Consider the following 16,686-nt stretch of genomic DNA (forward strand, 5'->3'; position numbering starts at 1 on the left):
TGACTATTTTCCATCAAGTTTGGAGCAAATTTTTAAAAAATAAATTCATGAATGAATTATTGCCGTTTTGTGGTTGACTTATTCCAAAAATACGCTCATTTACTTACATTTCACATATTCTTATAGACATGTAAATACACATAAGGCATTCAAAAGACGCATCAAAGACACGTAGTATTCTACACCGGTCACAAGGTGTCAGTAATGTTCCATTGATGAGCCAATAGCCACTGCCCAGTGGGACTTTTATTTATTTATTTATAATTCATAATTCATCATTTAGGTGCACGGCGGACGAGTGCTTAGCGTGCAGGCCTCACAGCTCGGAGACCCGAGTTAGGTTCCAGGTGAAGTTTGTGGGTTTTCTCCGGGTACTCCGGTTTCCTCCCACATTCCAAAAACATGCTAGGTTAATTGGCAACGATATTGGCAAGTCATCCACTCCAAATTGTCCATCGGTATGAATGTGAGTGTGAATGGTTGTTTGTCTATATGTGCCCTGTGATTGGCTGGCCACCAGTCCAGGGTGTACCCCGCCTCTCGCCCCAAGACAGCTGGGATAGGCTCCAGCATCCCCGCATCCCTCGTGAGGATAAGCGGTAGAAAATGAATGAATGAATTTAACATTTTATCTCCAAGCACACTTTTTTATTCTAAAATATACTATAAGAATTGAATACTACATGCATGGTGAATGATACCATGCTACAACATTTTCAAGGTCAGATGTTACAGATGTTTATAAGTCATAAAATAAAATAATTGTAAATGCCACACAACTCTAGCAATACCTCTCGTAACATGACGTCAGAAAAACATTGCCATATGACGTGTACGGCAATAATGATGATAATTATATTCAACACAGCCTTGTAAAAAGGCAATTATAATAAGTGATGAATTGTAGAGAGAGAGCGAGAGCAGAGAAATAAAGTGCAGTTGTAACACAATATATTGAATATATCATTGAAATACTGCCTTTGGACAGGCTTCCATCACCTTTAACTGTGACACCAGGAGGTTTATAACCAGACTTACAGTACTGAGGCAGTTCCGAGTGTCATGTACAGTAGAGGCTCTTAAACCTGCTCATAAACAGAGCAAACTTTGGAGTGACCAAGCCAGCTGGACCAGGAGGAGATGCTGTGACAAAACCAAATGACAAGCACATAAAGTTGTGTCATGGTGTAGACAACGCTGGGTATGAATTGAACATTGTCCTCCTTAAGAAACTGCAATTTGTCTTGTGGTCTCTATGGTGACCATCCTCAGAGGCCGATGGAGGACAGGTGCTCCGGACAGGATGCAACATGATTCATGAATATGATGTGACAGCATCATTGCTACCCAATGACATTATAAAGTAAAAGAAGGCGTACATCTGAGAATGACTCACACCTTCTTTTTATGACCAAGCAGGGGTTGACTCATGTATTTATTTATTTTTTAAAGCATGAATTCTGCCGTTTTATGCTCTTATTTTGCTGTGTGCTGTCAATCACCGTGGTAACGAGCATGGTGGTAGATTATGGCTCTCTTGTGCTCTATGCCTATCATTTGCGTATTTGCAGCCCTTTTGAGAAGATGGCATAATGAGACGACAACCCCATGTGCCGACATGGCGAGCACTAGGCGCTATCTGTGGCCCACAGAAGTTGCTCCAAAATGGTGGATCCACCAGCCATGCTGTATGCTGTCGACGAGAAATCATGTTAATCTCAGGCTGTTTGAATTGTTGTTGTTAAAATTAATTGCTGCTTATGAATAAGTATAGTATAATACAACAATTAGTTGGTTTAATTGGTTTGGCAGGGAACTGCTGTTACAAGTGGCTTCAGACGTAGTATTTTTTTTTTGTCTTCCTGCTGAAATTGTGGCATCCCTCGTTTTTGTTGCCACTCCAAATGCCGCCAAATAGGTTTTGGGCAGGAGCAAAAGGATTCAGGTCAGGACTTTTTTTTTTTTTAGTCATTCAGAGGTGGACTTGCTGGTGTGTTTAGCGTCATTGTCCTGCTGCAGAACCTGACTTGGTTTCAGTTTGAGGATTGGACATTCTCCTTCAGGATTTTTTTGGTGGACAGCAGGATTTATGGTTCCATTCATCACAGCAAGTCTTCCAGGTCCTGAAGCAGCAACACAGCCCCAGACCATCACACTACCACCACCATATTTTACTGTTGGTTGTTGTTTTCATTTTACGACAGATGAAATGGGACACACAACTCCCAAAAAGTTCAACTTTTGTCTCGTCAGACCATTTTCTTATGGTGGAGTTTTTGGAATGCTGTTGTACGGTCTTTTGTGTCCTCTTGGATGAGTTGTTCCTGCGCTGTGAGTGAATGTGAATGTAAAAGGAATTGATACTAAAGAGACTATACGTAGAGATGCCATCATCGAGGGGGGAGAGGCAGTCCTCTTGCGGTATTTATGTGTGTCAGTGGGCCAAAACCAGAAAGCTCTTACTGGACTACGATATACGATTAAGGGGGATGAGTCCCACTATTGATGACTGGCCAGGGATTATTTAAAGATGAGTTAAGTGACAACTTTCATTCACCTCTACAGTATCTTCCATTGTTCTAACATCTTTAATGTGTTAAAGCATTATGTATAAACAATACTAAATCATACTATATACAAGCTTCACCACCGTATAGCTAAAGAAATAACACATTAGTCAAGTATTTTAGAAGTTTAATAAAAAAAAAAACAAATAGAATTAGTGGCTCTCTATCCCCCTCTGCAGGTCTCTAGGTCAAAAATAATCATTCATCTTCATTCATTCATTCATTTCTAATAATTCTAAAATAATGGCCAAGCTGGGCACAAAGAAGGCACACAAAAGATGACCTATTTTTTCTCAGTGTATTCTAATTCTTCCATATCTTGGAATTGCGTCAAGGTGCAGATTTCGTAGATTCGATTATTAATTGGATTTTCAAGAAACCCTTTTGCAGATAACTGGAATTATCCGCCAAGGTGGAACCCTGGTTAGAGTCATTAATTCGTTCCAGATGTGCGACGAAATGGACGTTATCCGAATAAAATTTCCCCATGAGAAATAATGTAAATCCAAATCAAGAAAGCAAAAACACCAAAAACAGTTTTATAGTTTTACATGCAGTGAACAATTCTAAATGCATACAAAAGAGTGAATGGAAATGAAAAATGGACATTTAAGGTTAGTTTTCCCTTTGTTGAGGTTTAGGTGATGCTTGACGTGACTGAAAAAGGAAAATGGCGGTGGCGATCTCGCTGCCACATCGTGTCTTTGAACAGTCACGTCTTTAAGCTAAAAGGGACCCTAAATATTCATTTATCCAGTTCATTCGTCATTTATAACCATATTTGAATAGTTTTGTGCACGCAAAACTATAATTGTAAAAGTATAAAACATTATTTTGTGTTGACAACTGCTCAATAGTCAATCGTCAAAAGTGACGTTACTTCCGGTTCCCATGTTGTTTGGCTAGGATGCTAACAAAGGAAGGATGTTTTGTGATAAAAATATATTACGATCACAGTCGAATTCATGCAGTGAGTTAATAACACAAGACGCGCGCCATATTGTACACTAATTATATTCAATATACCTTACAAAAAAAAACCTTAACTGGGGGGACGCTAACCAAGGTTCCACTATACACAACAAGGGTTACTCTGCTTTTTTTTTCAGTGACATCACAGAATAAAAGCCGACTGTTCCTAATTTTATGAGGGCAATATGTTAACCAAGCAAATTTCACCAGAGAGCAATTTACCAAAAACGTCATTTATATTTACAGCAAGCAGCATCATGAACGCACGAGTAAACAAAGCTGCTCTATGCTATAAAGCTGCACACTTCATATCAGACGCTGTACAAAACATACACACCTGCCAAATAGTCTAGCAACCTTTTTTTTTATTTCATAAAAACCTCAAAAGTCTTTGTTGAAAGTGGAATACTACAGCTCAGGAATCGAACATTTGAAGTTAGTAAGAGTGAGGCCACGAGGATGTGGCGTCACGTGTTCACATACAAAAAGACGACAGTAGTTGAAACAGCCAAACACAACCAAACAGTACATAGCGAATGCAAAATGTTTGATCCGCACAGCCAATCGGTACTTGGACGAGCAGCTGTCAGCCGGGACGTCGCCGGTGCTTTGCTGCCCTCGGTTGACCTTTGACATGGAAGTGAAAGGGCCCGGGAGCCGCCCACCTAGAAAGGTGCGGGACGGACGGAAGGAACTTCTTCCATAGGTGAACGAAACCAAGTGTCGGTACTCTTATGGTAGCGTCGAACCAGCGGAAATGGTTCTTATGCTCCGTCTAGGCCTCGTGTCCTCTTCATCCCACCTCATCCACCTCATCTCCTTCAGCACATGTTCCTTGTTATTTTTTGGGGTAGATCTTTTCATAGAAGAAGTTTTGCGCCAGCATGTAGAGCTCCCCGTCCTTTTCCCTCACGGCATGTGCCCTGACAAACTGGAACTGCTCCAGTGCAAACTCGTAGAACTCATTCTCCATCTTCCAGATGGCCGACTGCTGCAATTTGGCCGTCGACTCCCTGGTGGGTGGCTTCTTCTCGCTGGTCTTCCTCAGATGGGATTTTTTTCCTGAGTGATCAAGCGAAAATAGACAGAGGTGGGGAGTCAAGGCTGTCCGTGGTGGGTAATGCAGAAAATAAGACATTAGCATCATCACAGACAAGACTCTCGTCACCCCCCCCCCCACACCCAAGCTCCATTGAAAGGACACATTTGTACTTTGTGTCCTGAATACGTTGAAGCTCAAACTATTCTGCTAAATTGGCTTTTTAATGTTCCAATTGTAACAAATAGCCAGTTTATGAGCACTAAATGTGAGAAAAAAAGACTTGCTTTTGTATTTTTTGTATCAAAAAAGTATCAAACTGTGACAAAAACCAAACTGTGAATGTTGTTTATCGTTGCCCCCTTACTCTTTATGTATTTTTCTCTCCTTTTTAGCTTGCATACACCCCCCCCTTCTCTGTGATATCCACAGTCTACTCAATAGAAATGAATCATCTGTGAAAAAGCAATCCACATCTTCAATAATTGATATCATTTCTCATCATGTTCTCCCCTCTGCAGGCTACACAGTTAAAGTCACTTGCAGTCATCTTTGCCGTTTGGATCATATGGATCCTAAAAATAGACAAATAGCTGTATTATTGGGTCAGTAGCTTTTGATTAAATGAGCCATACCAAGTGAAGTCTTTAGGGGACACAGCAGGTACAGCGAGTGATTTGTAATTGCCAAGACCTTCTCCGACACTAATTAAACATTATTAAAGAAGGACTTTGGAATAAGGTCAACTTCGCTCTTTATTGCCTTTCAAAGCTTTTGTGGGTAACAGTGGCTTCCAGGTCTCTCTTCAGCTGAAGTGTAAAATGTGGCAATGGCAGTGCGACCGGGAGGGGCGTGATCGAGGAACGGCATCAGCGACGACGATGACCTTATTGGACATGTGTTTGTCCATAGCTAACACCATCATGTCTACAAATGCACTTGGCCCCATCATCGGACCTGAGCCCATACTCTGGACGCAGGTGGAGAAAGGGGCTGAGCTGACAACTGATCAACGTGTAGTGAGGGTGTGCTGGGTGGTCGGGGACCGGGAAGTCCAGACTTCTCCACTGAGACTTCTCCCCCCGTGACCCGGATAAGCGGAAGAAAACGGAATAGAATAGAACGGCAAATGATACTCGGGGCACCTGTTCTGTACAGCTCCGTAGCTCCTTTGAAGAAACGTGGCAGCGCCGCCTCGAGCATCATGACAAAATCCTCCAGCTCCTCCGTCACGCCCACCAGCATGTACTCGTTCACTAGGTTGTATTTAGCCTGCTCCAGAGCCCACTGGCTACCCACATTCCTGCAAAGACAATATGATTGCATTTTAATCCTGCATCCACGGGGATGTGGGACAATGCTCACAGGACAAAGCTGACAAGGAAGGAACGGAGAAAGGATACACGATAATGGGAAGGAGACACAAAAAGGAAGACTAAGGGAAGAGGTGTAGGTGGAAGTTTTTGGCTACATCAGGGGTGGGCAAACTTTTGGACTTGTGGGCCGCATTGAGTTAACAAAAATGTCTGGGGGGCCAGAATATATATATTTTATAACACACACTATTTTACACTTATAATTATAACAGTCCACCTTGAATTATTTGTCTAATTTTATTTATTTATTATATATTACAATGATTAATTATATTATATATATATTAATTTTATTATTATATTTAATATATTATATTATATTTTATATATTTATTATTTATTTTATTTATTTATTTATTTGTATATATGTATATATATATATATTTGTATATATTTGTATTTGCTTATAATTCTAACAGTCCACCTTGAATTATTTGTCTAATTTTATTTATTATATTATATATTATATTTAATCTACATATTATATATATAAAATTTATTATATATATTATAATTATATTATTAATTACATTATATATCAATTATATTATATTTTTTATATATTTATTATTTATTTACTTATTTGTATAATTTTATCTGTAAACGTGTCAGATTATTAGCTATATGTTTTAAATATGTTCCATATATCCTTTTTTCCAGAGCACTTTAAACATCAAACCACATCAAACTACAAACTTGAATTTTACATTTTTATTTTTTTTAAATTATTTTTATTGGGTTTTTTTTTTTGACTGAATAAGACATCCGACTTGCAAGTCATGTTGCCAGCATGTACGTATGTTAAAAGTTAGAAAGCAACTGGCGGGCCGGATTCAAACGCTTAGCGGGCCGCATGTGGCCCCCGGGCCGTAGTTTGCCCACCCCTGGGCTACATTCAGTACTAATTTCACTCCACGTGAAAAAGCGGTAGAAAATGAATGAATGAATGCAAATCTTCAGTTAGCATCAGAGCATACACATCGAGTAGTGCTAAGAGAATAACAATTTTTCAGACTAGTGGTTTTCAACTGGTGGGTCGGGACCATTCCGGGTGAGTCGTAGATAGCATGTCAAAAATTGATATTAAACTCTGTAATACACGACTGATGCCTGACTTGTTTTGAAGTAAATTTGAACAATATTTTTGTCATCTTCCTCCTTGGTCATATGGTCATTGCACAGTTATAAGTGAAATATCTGATTTTGAGAGTCAGTACTAAACACGGTGAGGCCGCGTTTCAGTTTTCTGCTGCCAAAATCTGTAACCATCTTCCAAAAGATGTGTGACAAACCGCCACTATAGAAGCTCTATAAATTAACTTGCCTTGCCTATGAAAACGACTAAAAATGTAACCATGTTAATGTTAGCATGCTAGCAATGCTAACATGTTAATGTTAGCATGGTAGCACCTAGCATAATAGTGCTAAATGTTTCTATATGTGTCGGCCTATGAAAACGGCTACTTGCTAGCAATGCTAATATGCTAACATTAGCATGCTACAACCACAATAGTAAGTTTACGATATATGTGTAAACCTATGAATAAGGCTAGAAAGGCTGCTATGATAATTTTATCAAGCTAGCAATGATCCCAACATTAGCATTTAAACACCGAGCATAATAGTGTAAATGTTAAGTAAGTGTCTAGCTATGAAAATGGCTACAAATGTTACTATGCTAATGTTATCATGCTAGCAATGTTATTGTGCATTAGCATGCTAACACCTGGCATGATACTGCTTTAGTGTTTATGTAAGTGTCTACCAATGATAATGGATACAAATGCTACTCTGCTACGTTTTAGTCATGAAAGAGCCCTGTTTAGCTAGTCACCGCCGGCTTGTTTTCATCATGAAAAATAATTTTGCATAATCATCATCATGGACGAAAGCTACACTGCTTTGCCATCATTCACCCATCGCGGGTTGGAATTGGTTTCTACCCTGTAGTAGAGGTCGTGAGCACCTACCAGCATTCCGAGTAGTGACCACAGAAGAAGGGAATCTGAAGCCAGAGCTTCTCAGGAGCGCAGTCGGAGCCCCCGGCTGACACACATTCATCAAACGTCTGCAACATGGGAAAACGGTCTTAAACTTGTTGAAAAGTACAAAATAAAGTATTTAAGTCGTATTTGTGGTTGGAAACCTTCTTGTCCCCTTGTTTCCTCCGTCGCAAACCTGGTCGGTAGTCGTCTCCAAAACGCAAAAAGTAATAATATGATACCAGTCTTTCAATGGGGTCTCTGATCATGTTGATGTAGATAGGTTTCCTCTTCACGCCAAACCTGACAAGAAGTGACTTGCATTAGAAACTAAGCAGAGCTACACAGACAAAAGTACTGAGATACTTCAGTTGTCCTTGAATCACAATTAGTCTCGCTAGATGAGTAGAAGCTGTTATACATAGTGTGGAAAAACTGTTTGCCGCCCTCCTGACTTCTTTTAAATGTTCAAAATAGTCCATGAAAACACAAGTGAGAACACACAGAATGCAGCTATTAAATTATGCTTTTTATGATTAAGGGACAAAAAAAAATCAAAACCGACATGGCCCTCTGTGAAAAAAGTGATTGCCCCCTAAACCCAAAAAGTAACAACTACAGTCTTTGCCGTAACTTTGGAATTTTGACCAACTTGTCTTTGCAGAATTGTCGTAATTCAGCCTCATTGGGGGCTTTTCCAGCATGATGCGCCTTTATAAGGTCACGCCACAACATCTCAATAGGATTCAGGTAAGGACTTGGACTAGGCCACTCCAAAGTCTTCATTGCTCTGCTGCAGAACCCAAGTTGGTTTCAGCTTGAGGTCACCAACAGATGGCTGGACATTCTCCTTCAGGATGTTTTGGTTGACAGCAGAATTCACGGTTGCATTTATCACAGCAAGTCTTCCAGGTCCTGAAGCAGCAAAACAGTCCCAGACCATCACACTACCACCACCATATTTTACTGTTATTATGAGGCACACGCTTTTGACTCATGAGTATTTTCCCAAAGGTCTTGGGGATCATCAAGATGTTTTCTGGCTAAATTGAGACAAGCCTTAATGTTGGCCATTTTTGCCCAGCGTCTTTCTTACGGTGGAGTCATGAACACTGACCTTAACTTGGATTTTCCTCCCTTAATGATAAAAAGTTTCATTTTAAAAACAGCATTTTATGTTCAGTTGTGTTGTCATTGACTAATATTTACATTTCTTTGAGGATCTGAAACATTTGAGTGTGACTAACAAGCAAGAAATCAGGAAGGGGGAAAACTGTACGGTACAATGTACTGGGCAAGTACAGCGCACCGGATGACCACAAGGGGGGGTCAAGTGCATATCCTTACTTGGTGAAGTCCAGGAAGGAGACATGTCCATGGTAGAAGGCCGGCTTCATCTCCCTCCATTCAGTCACATTCTTCACAAACCGTACCTGAAGCGGCCCGATAAGTCGTTAGTATGCAGCGCTGAGGCTAAACAAGCTATAACGAGTCATTCAACGTGACCTGGTCCTGGATGGACATGACGGGGTTGTTCTTGGTGGTGTTGATGTGCAGTACGTGGTAGAGGTTTCTCCCGCACAGGTCGTAGGCGATGTTGGTGAAGGAGGTGCTAGCAGTCTTGGGAACACGGTTATAGATGATGACCACGTCGTCGTCGCTCTCCGGTGCAGATGACGCCCATGATGTGTCTCGCTCCCGCAGGCCGTCCTGGGTGTGCCGCTGTTCGATCTCCCGTACCTCGTGTCTAGCAATGGCCCGCTCTGAATGAAGAATGACAGAAAGTCCAATGCAGTTATAGTCATAGTAAAATAATATAATATCTAGTCATTCAGTATACAGCTGCACCTTTGCAATGTACGTAGAACCCTACCACATAGACCAGGGGTGGGCAAACTACGGCCCGGGGGCCACATCCGGCCCGCCAAGTGTCTCAATATGGCCCGCCTGTTTTTTCCAAAGTATTTCATTTAAACTCAACACATAACCTGGCATCGTGGCTTGTGCCAACTTTTTGATGGTTTAGGTAGCTGCTTTATCAATTTCGTTATTTGATGTGGTCTGTTGTTTACAAAATACTCCAGGAAAAAGGAGCACAAGCACAATAATAATAATAATAATAATAATAATAATAATAATAATAATAATAATAATAATAATAATAATGTTGTCAATAATGATAATACTACTATTATATTAATATTGTTGTTAATAATATTAATATAATAATGGTAGTAATATTATTGTTATTAACAAAATAATAATAATATAATAACATTACTATAACTAATAATGATAATAATTCTAATAAAAATAATAATAATACATTTATAACACACTTTACATCAAATAAATGATTTCAAAGTGCACATATAGCAGATTGCATAAAACTTTTACATGTAAAATATGTGTAAAAATATAGGTGTAAAAATGGACTGTTACGTGTAAAATACTACATAATCCCCCCCCCCGTCAATTTTGTTAAATTAATGCGGCCCGCGAGTCAAAAAGTTTGCCCACCCCTGACATAGACAAATAGAAACAAAAATAAAAAAAATATATTCAAGAAAATATATCAGGTGCACTTAATCGCAGTGTACCTAATGTTGAGGCATAGTATAGCAAAAAATAAGCTGAAAATTTGCCCTCCACCCACCCACGTCCTATCTTTGTTTATTCTAGTCATGGAGGTGTAACATGTCTCATAAGCCTGTTCAGATCATACTCAGCCAACCTTCAGTCGAGGAAAAAGGGAATATTTTGGGAATACCGGTGGAGATGCCGTGGGCAGCGGAGCCTTCGTCCCGACAGCCAATATTTACACAATGTTTATTCGGCAAAGTGAATATAAACAAAATAATAATGTAAAATGGCTGCATGGAAGCCAAGCGGTTAGCGTGCAGGCCTCACAGCTCGGAGACCGGAGTTCAATTCCACCCTTGGGCCATCTCTTCTCCCCGCGCATGCGTGGGTTTTCTCCGGGTACTCCGGTTTCCTCCCACATTCCAAAAACATGCTAGGTTAATTAGCCACTCCAAATTGTCCATAGGTATGAATGAGAGTGTGAATGGTTGTTTGTCTATATGTAAAATATAATATATATAAAAAAATTTTTTCTCAATATCCATTATCGACGATAATTTGTAGCATAATTATTGACCAGCAAAATTTGTTATCATGACAGGCCTTCTTTCTCTTCAGGGGTTGCTTCCAAGCCTGTCTTCTGCATCTGTCTCTCTCACACCAGCTACCCTCATGTCCTCCTTCACTACATCTAACATGCAATGTCCCTCTGATGTACTTGTTGCTGATCCTATCCATCCTGGTCACTCCCAATGAGAACCTCAGCATCCTGTTATCCTGACAGGCCAAGTAATGGTAATTGGACTTTCACTTGAATTTCCTTGACACAGTTATGGCTTTCACCTCTTAGTAGCCAGAGTGAATGCAGAGTCTCAGCACACCTGAAGATGCCCAGGTGCGTAGGAAGCAGGCGTAGCCAACAAAGTGTTCAAAAAGAGGTTCCCGCACACTGTGTTGCTTTCATTCATTAGTTTATTTAGATAACGTTTCGGTCCGTTTGACCTTCATCAGACAACCCAGAGTACCCAAGAATGATGCTCAACTTTAAGTTCGGCTGTACGAGTCCGGTTCGGTGCAGGCCTCCATCCCTTGTCCACTGATCAAATGCAAATCAACCGTTACACCAGGGGTGCTCACACTTTTTCAGCATGCGAGCTACTTTTAAAATGACCGAGTCAAAATGATCTACCCACTACAAAAATGCAAAACATCTATTTATTTTCAAATGTATTGAGGATTATTTGTACGTACAATGTATGTTGATGTACCTTACATAACCAAATGAGCCAATATTGCAAAACACACATAATTAACTATTAACATTTTTTGTAATTACCTGAGTTTACTTTGATGACTTGCACTGAATTGAACCAGCCAGGGATGCATAGTCCGGACAGTAGCTGCTGATAGCCAGCCTCAAGCACACTTCCAAATGTTTATCAGTCATGGATAATATCCGTATCACAATATCCGTATAATATTCCATATCCGTATGGAAGTGATATGTTTTTTGCCTTTTTACTTGGTCCAGTTTTTGCCTTTTTACTTGGTCCAGCTCCTTCACTCATTTTAGTGACCATAAACTTTAGCGAGGGCTTAAAATCTCGCAATTCGCCGACTAGCTTAGCACTTTGCATCGTTGTTTACGCATGAGCGGTGACCTAAAGGTCAAAATTCAGTTGTCATCTGATTGGTTGTCCTGTATGTCAATCAAGTAACGGGGATGGATGATAGGCTGACATCGTAAGTTCTGCTGCACTTAGAGACGTTGTTTGATTTGATTGGTCGCCCGAAGGGCAACATTCAGTTGTCATCTGAATGGCTGCCCTGTATATCAATCAAGTGACGGCATTGATGCTGGGATGATATTTTTTTAATGTCACGCCGCGATCGACCAGCGATCGACCAGTACCACCTCCGCGATCGACTTAATGAGCACCCCTGCGTTACACGATCTCTCCTCATTAAAACTCCACGTGGTTTTTGGTCTTATTTGACATCAAACAAATGTGCCGCCATGTCGCTGGAGAAGACTTTGGGGTCTCCAGCGCTCATGAAACAAACCTGCAATAGAATGTGACATGATTTAATCCCATCGGATTTACCTGCTTGAGAAAAGGTGAGACAGCCTGAGGTGACAGGATGAGGGTTAGAGGTTGACGGTAAAGGTGACAGTTATTTGAAAGCTAGTGGACATCGAACAGGACGTCGATACACTACAAATGAGGACGGTGTGTGTGTGTGTGTGTGTGTGTGTGTGTTGCTGCGGTGGTGTGAAAAGACTGCACACAAAAGATGTCTCTTGCCTCAGTTGCCTTCAGGCTCATGGCAGACTGACTGGTGTTGACAATGCTCAGGGAAGCTCGCAGGAAGGATGGAGCGAGACACTGGTGTGTGTGTGTGTGTGTGTGTGTGTGTGTGTGTGTGTATGCGTGCGGAGGAGAGGCAGCACACCACTAGAGCACCTAATATCCGTGGGAGCTCACAGATGGCGCACTGGCTGTCACGTTCATCCATTCAAGATCTGCCATTCCTTCACCCTCTCCTCCAACGCCGACACACACGCTCCCACACACCCACAAAAATGCACCAGTGCCCCCCCCTTCTCTTTTACGCCCGCCCGTGCAGCCATAAATGCTGCCCTGATAAAAGTTGGATCTGGTTACAGATGGAGCCGCGCTGCTTCCGTGCACGCCATGGAGACGTGCCAGGTGGCTGCAAATGGTGTCTGGCTGTCAGCAACAACTGCAATGGAGACGTTCATGAACACGCGCCATCCAACAGTGGCCACAGCAGTTGCAACAGGTTCCAACTTGTGTCGTTTTTAGGATTGTTTTTGTTTTACCAAGGAATATTCAATGGAGGCTGAGCTGCGACAATGCCGGTCATAAATACGAGGTGCCAGTCGACTTCACAGCAGCAGGCAGTGGAAGGTGCCTTCCCAGGTGTGAGAACATTAGGAGGTTTATTCTCGGCATCTCGTCAGAAATGTGAAGCTGGTGGTCTGCACTTGGCCAGCAGAGGGCAATGCTAATTGTTGTAGTGCAGGGGTGCTCATTAAGTCGATCGCGAGCTACCGGTCGATCGCGGAGGTGGTACTGGTCGATCGCTGGTCGATCGCGGCGTGACATTAAAAAAATATCATCCCAGCATCAATGCCGTCACTTGATTGATATACAGGGCAGCCATTCAGATGACAACTGAATGTTGCCCTTCGGGCGACCAATCAAATCAAACAACGTCTCTAAGTGCAGCAGAACTTACGATGTCAGCCTATCATCCATCCCCGTTACTTGATTGACATACAGGACAACCAATCAGATGACAACTGAATTTTGACCTTTAGGTCACCGCTCATGCGTAAACAACGATGCAAAGTGCTAAGCTAGTCGGCGAATTGCGAGATTTTAAAGCCCTCGCTAAAGTTTATGGTCACTAAAATGAGTGAAGGAGCTGGACCAAGTAAAAAGGCAAAAACTGGACCAAGTAAAAAGGCAAAAAACATATCACTTCCATACGGATATGGAATATTATACGGATATTATGATACGGATATTATCCATGACTGATAAACATTTGGAAGTGTGCTTGAGGCTGGCTATCAGCAGCTACTGTCCGGACTATGCATCCCTGGCTGGTTCAATTCAGTGCAAGTCATCAAAGTAAACTCAGGTAATTACAAAAAATGTTAATAGTTAATTATGTGTGTTTTGCAATATTGGCTCATTTGGTTATGTAAGGTACATCAACATACATTGTACGTACAAATAATCCTCAATACATTTGAAAATAAATAGATGTTTTGCATTTTTGTAGTGGGTAGATCATTTTGACTCGGTCATTTTAAAAGTAGCTCGCATGCTGATTTTTTTAATGTCACGCCGCGATCGACCGGTAGCTCGCGATCGACTTAATGAGCACCCCTGGTATACTGAGTAGCATCATTGGTTGTTCAATGAAACTCCTGCTGACTGGTTGATAGTTCCAGTATCTTTTCATGGTGCATTGATACACGTACGTACATACTTATGCTAGTTCCGGCAACAACAGCAGCGACGACACCTACAACGTCCGCTCCAAACGTGCATATTAACACTAACCTTGGCTTTTAGAATGCTGCAGGGTGCAAAAATGGGCTGCCAGGCTTTCAAAGAACAATAAGAAAAGCTCGGGGGCAACCATGTCCCTAACAACAAAGTCCTATAACTATGCTAAGAGGCCCAGAAATCCCTCGCTGAAGACATTGTGTTTTGTGCCAAATTTCCAATGTGGCGCAGAGGACAAAGAGCGCTTCTTGGTCTTTGTAGCAGACGCCCCATTCATTACGAGAGCGAACGCACTTGGCACAAACCTCGATATCGGGGGCGCCATGCATACACACAAAACTAAGCTTAACGCTCCCATCTGAGGTCATTTAATTAGAGGACAAAAGCCTGAATTACTCTGGCCACACAGCGGGCCTCCTTTCATTGCGCATTTCTGCCACTTCCTCCCCTCAAGCCGTCTCTGTGCATTAAAAGCCAATTATGAAGCGTGAATCCAACACGGGTCTTAAACACTGTGACAACTACAAGCCTATTACCCCCGGTTTCATTCTTACCCAGCGACAGCAGGGAGACGGAGCGCTTGTAGTGGAACATATTTACTGAGGCAATTTCGCGGCCGATTAGAGAGAACCATTCGGAGTCATCATTCATATTTGCCGCCGGATCTGCACAAAATGGGACGAGGCCATCATGTACTACCAGCACCACCACGTCAGGTCTGATGGGATACTAAAAGCGAGGGAGGGAGGATGGTGCTTTGCCTGAGCAGACCATAAATTCACCATCGCTCAAAAGTGGCGGTCAGAGCACTATCTCTCCCTGAGGAGAGGGCGCGCCCCTTGGACCAAGGCCTTGGCTTAGGTGGGTAATAGAGATTGGCCATCATCGGCTGACTGAGGAGCAAGGCCTCTATGGTTCTGCTTGGATGCCGCCGGATTGCAAAATCAATGACGGATGACAGAGAAGAGACCTGGCTGGTACACTACAATATTTGGATAAAGTGTGCATTCTAAATCCGTCTCTGGATCCATTTAGGAGCGAGTGGATTAGCAGATGGAGCCGGAATGATGTCTGATGACACTGGGGTGTTCAAACGGAGCAGAACAAGCACCGCTGTTGTTATGATCGGAGAGCTAAGAAGGAAGCACACGCCATCATGTTGCAGCACAGAACTACAAAATAGAACAAAATAGACAAGGTCCCTTTTAAGCTGCCATTTTGGGACTTTTTGGTTCCTTACACTCTTAAAAATGCTGGGTTAAAAATAACCCAATATGGGTTGTTTCCCAACCCAGCGCTGGTTAAATATTGGACCAACCTCGCGTTGGGTTATTTTAACCCAACAAGTGGTGGGTTAAAATATAGATATTTTTATTTTTATTGTTATTTTTTTATTGTTATTTTTTTATTGTTATTTTTTTATTGTTATTTTTTTATTGTTATTTTTTTATTGTTATTTTGATTTTGATTGTGATTGTGATTGTGATTTTGATTTATTTTGATTTTGATTTATTTTGATTTATTTAGATTTAGATTTAGATTTAGATTTAGATTTTAGATTTTTTTAATTTAAATTTTAATTTAAATTTTAATTTTAATGTTTATTTTAATTTTAATTGTAATGTTTATTTTAATGTTTATTATTTTAATGTTTATTTTAATTTTTATTATTTTAATTTTAATTATTTTAATTTTAATTTTAATTTTAATTTTAATTTTAATTTTAATTTTAATTTTAATTTTAATTTTAATTTTAATTTTAATTTTAATTTTAATTTTAATTTTAATTTTAATTTTAATTTATTTTTATTTTTACATAATGGAAATCCCAACCCAGCAGCAAATAACAACAGAGATAACCCAGCGAATTGGGTTCTCAGAATATCCAATTCAATAAAAATCACCCAATTAAATGACCCAACAGGCTCAAAAAAACAACCCAGCATTGTACCCCGCCTCTCGCCCCAAGACAGCTGGGATAGGCTCCAGCACCCCGCCACCCTCGTGAGGATAAGCGGTAGAAAATGAATGAAATGAATGAAGGAATATGGTTTTTGTTTTTGAAATGATGACTTGCATTGACAAGTGCACTGCAGCCATGAAAGATGCACACTCCAAAAA

General features: G+C 40.8%; 1 protein-coding gene across 1 annotated transcript in view; it reads right to left on the bottom strand.

The window, feature by feature from the left end:
* Window positions 1-2,670: 2,670 nt before the first annotated feature.
* The window catches only part of LOC131126282 (heparan sulfate 2-O-sulfotransferase 1), a 33,914-nt gene continuing 19,898 nt past the window's right edge, over window positions 2,671-16,686 (bottom strand). Inside the window, exons 2-7 of the mRNA XM_058068638.1 lie at window positions 9,443-9,699; window positions 9,284-9,369; window positions 8,101-8,239; window positions 7,925-8,022; window positions 5,724-5,881; window positions 2,671-4,601 (exon numbers count right to left, since the gene is read on the bottom strand). Coding sequence (XP_057924621.1) covers window positions 4,378-4,601; window positions 5,724-5,881; window positions 7,925-8,022; window positions 8,101-8,239; window positions 9,284-9,369; window positions 9,443-9,699 — 962 coding nt within the window. The 3' untranslated portion in view covers window positions 2,671-4,377. The remainder of the gene's footprint in view (window positions 4,602-5,723; window positions 5,882-7,924; window positions 8,023-8,100; window positions 8,240-9,283; window positions 9,370-9,442; window positions 9,700-16,686) is intronic.

The sequence above is a fragment of the Doryrhamphus excisus genome, chromosome 3 (assembly GCF_030265055.1).
Source record: "Doryrhamphus excisus isolate RoL2022-K1 chromosome 3, RoL_Dexc_1.0, whole genome shotgun sequence".
NCBI classification, from domain to species: domain Eukaryota; kingdom Metazoa; phylum Chordata; class Actinopteri; order Syngnathiformes; family Syngnathidae; genus Doryrhamphus; species Doryrhamphus excisus.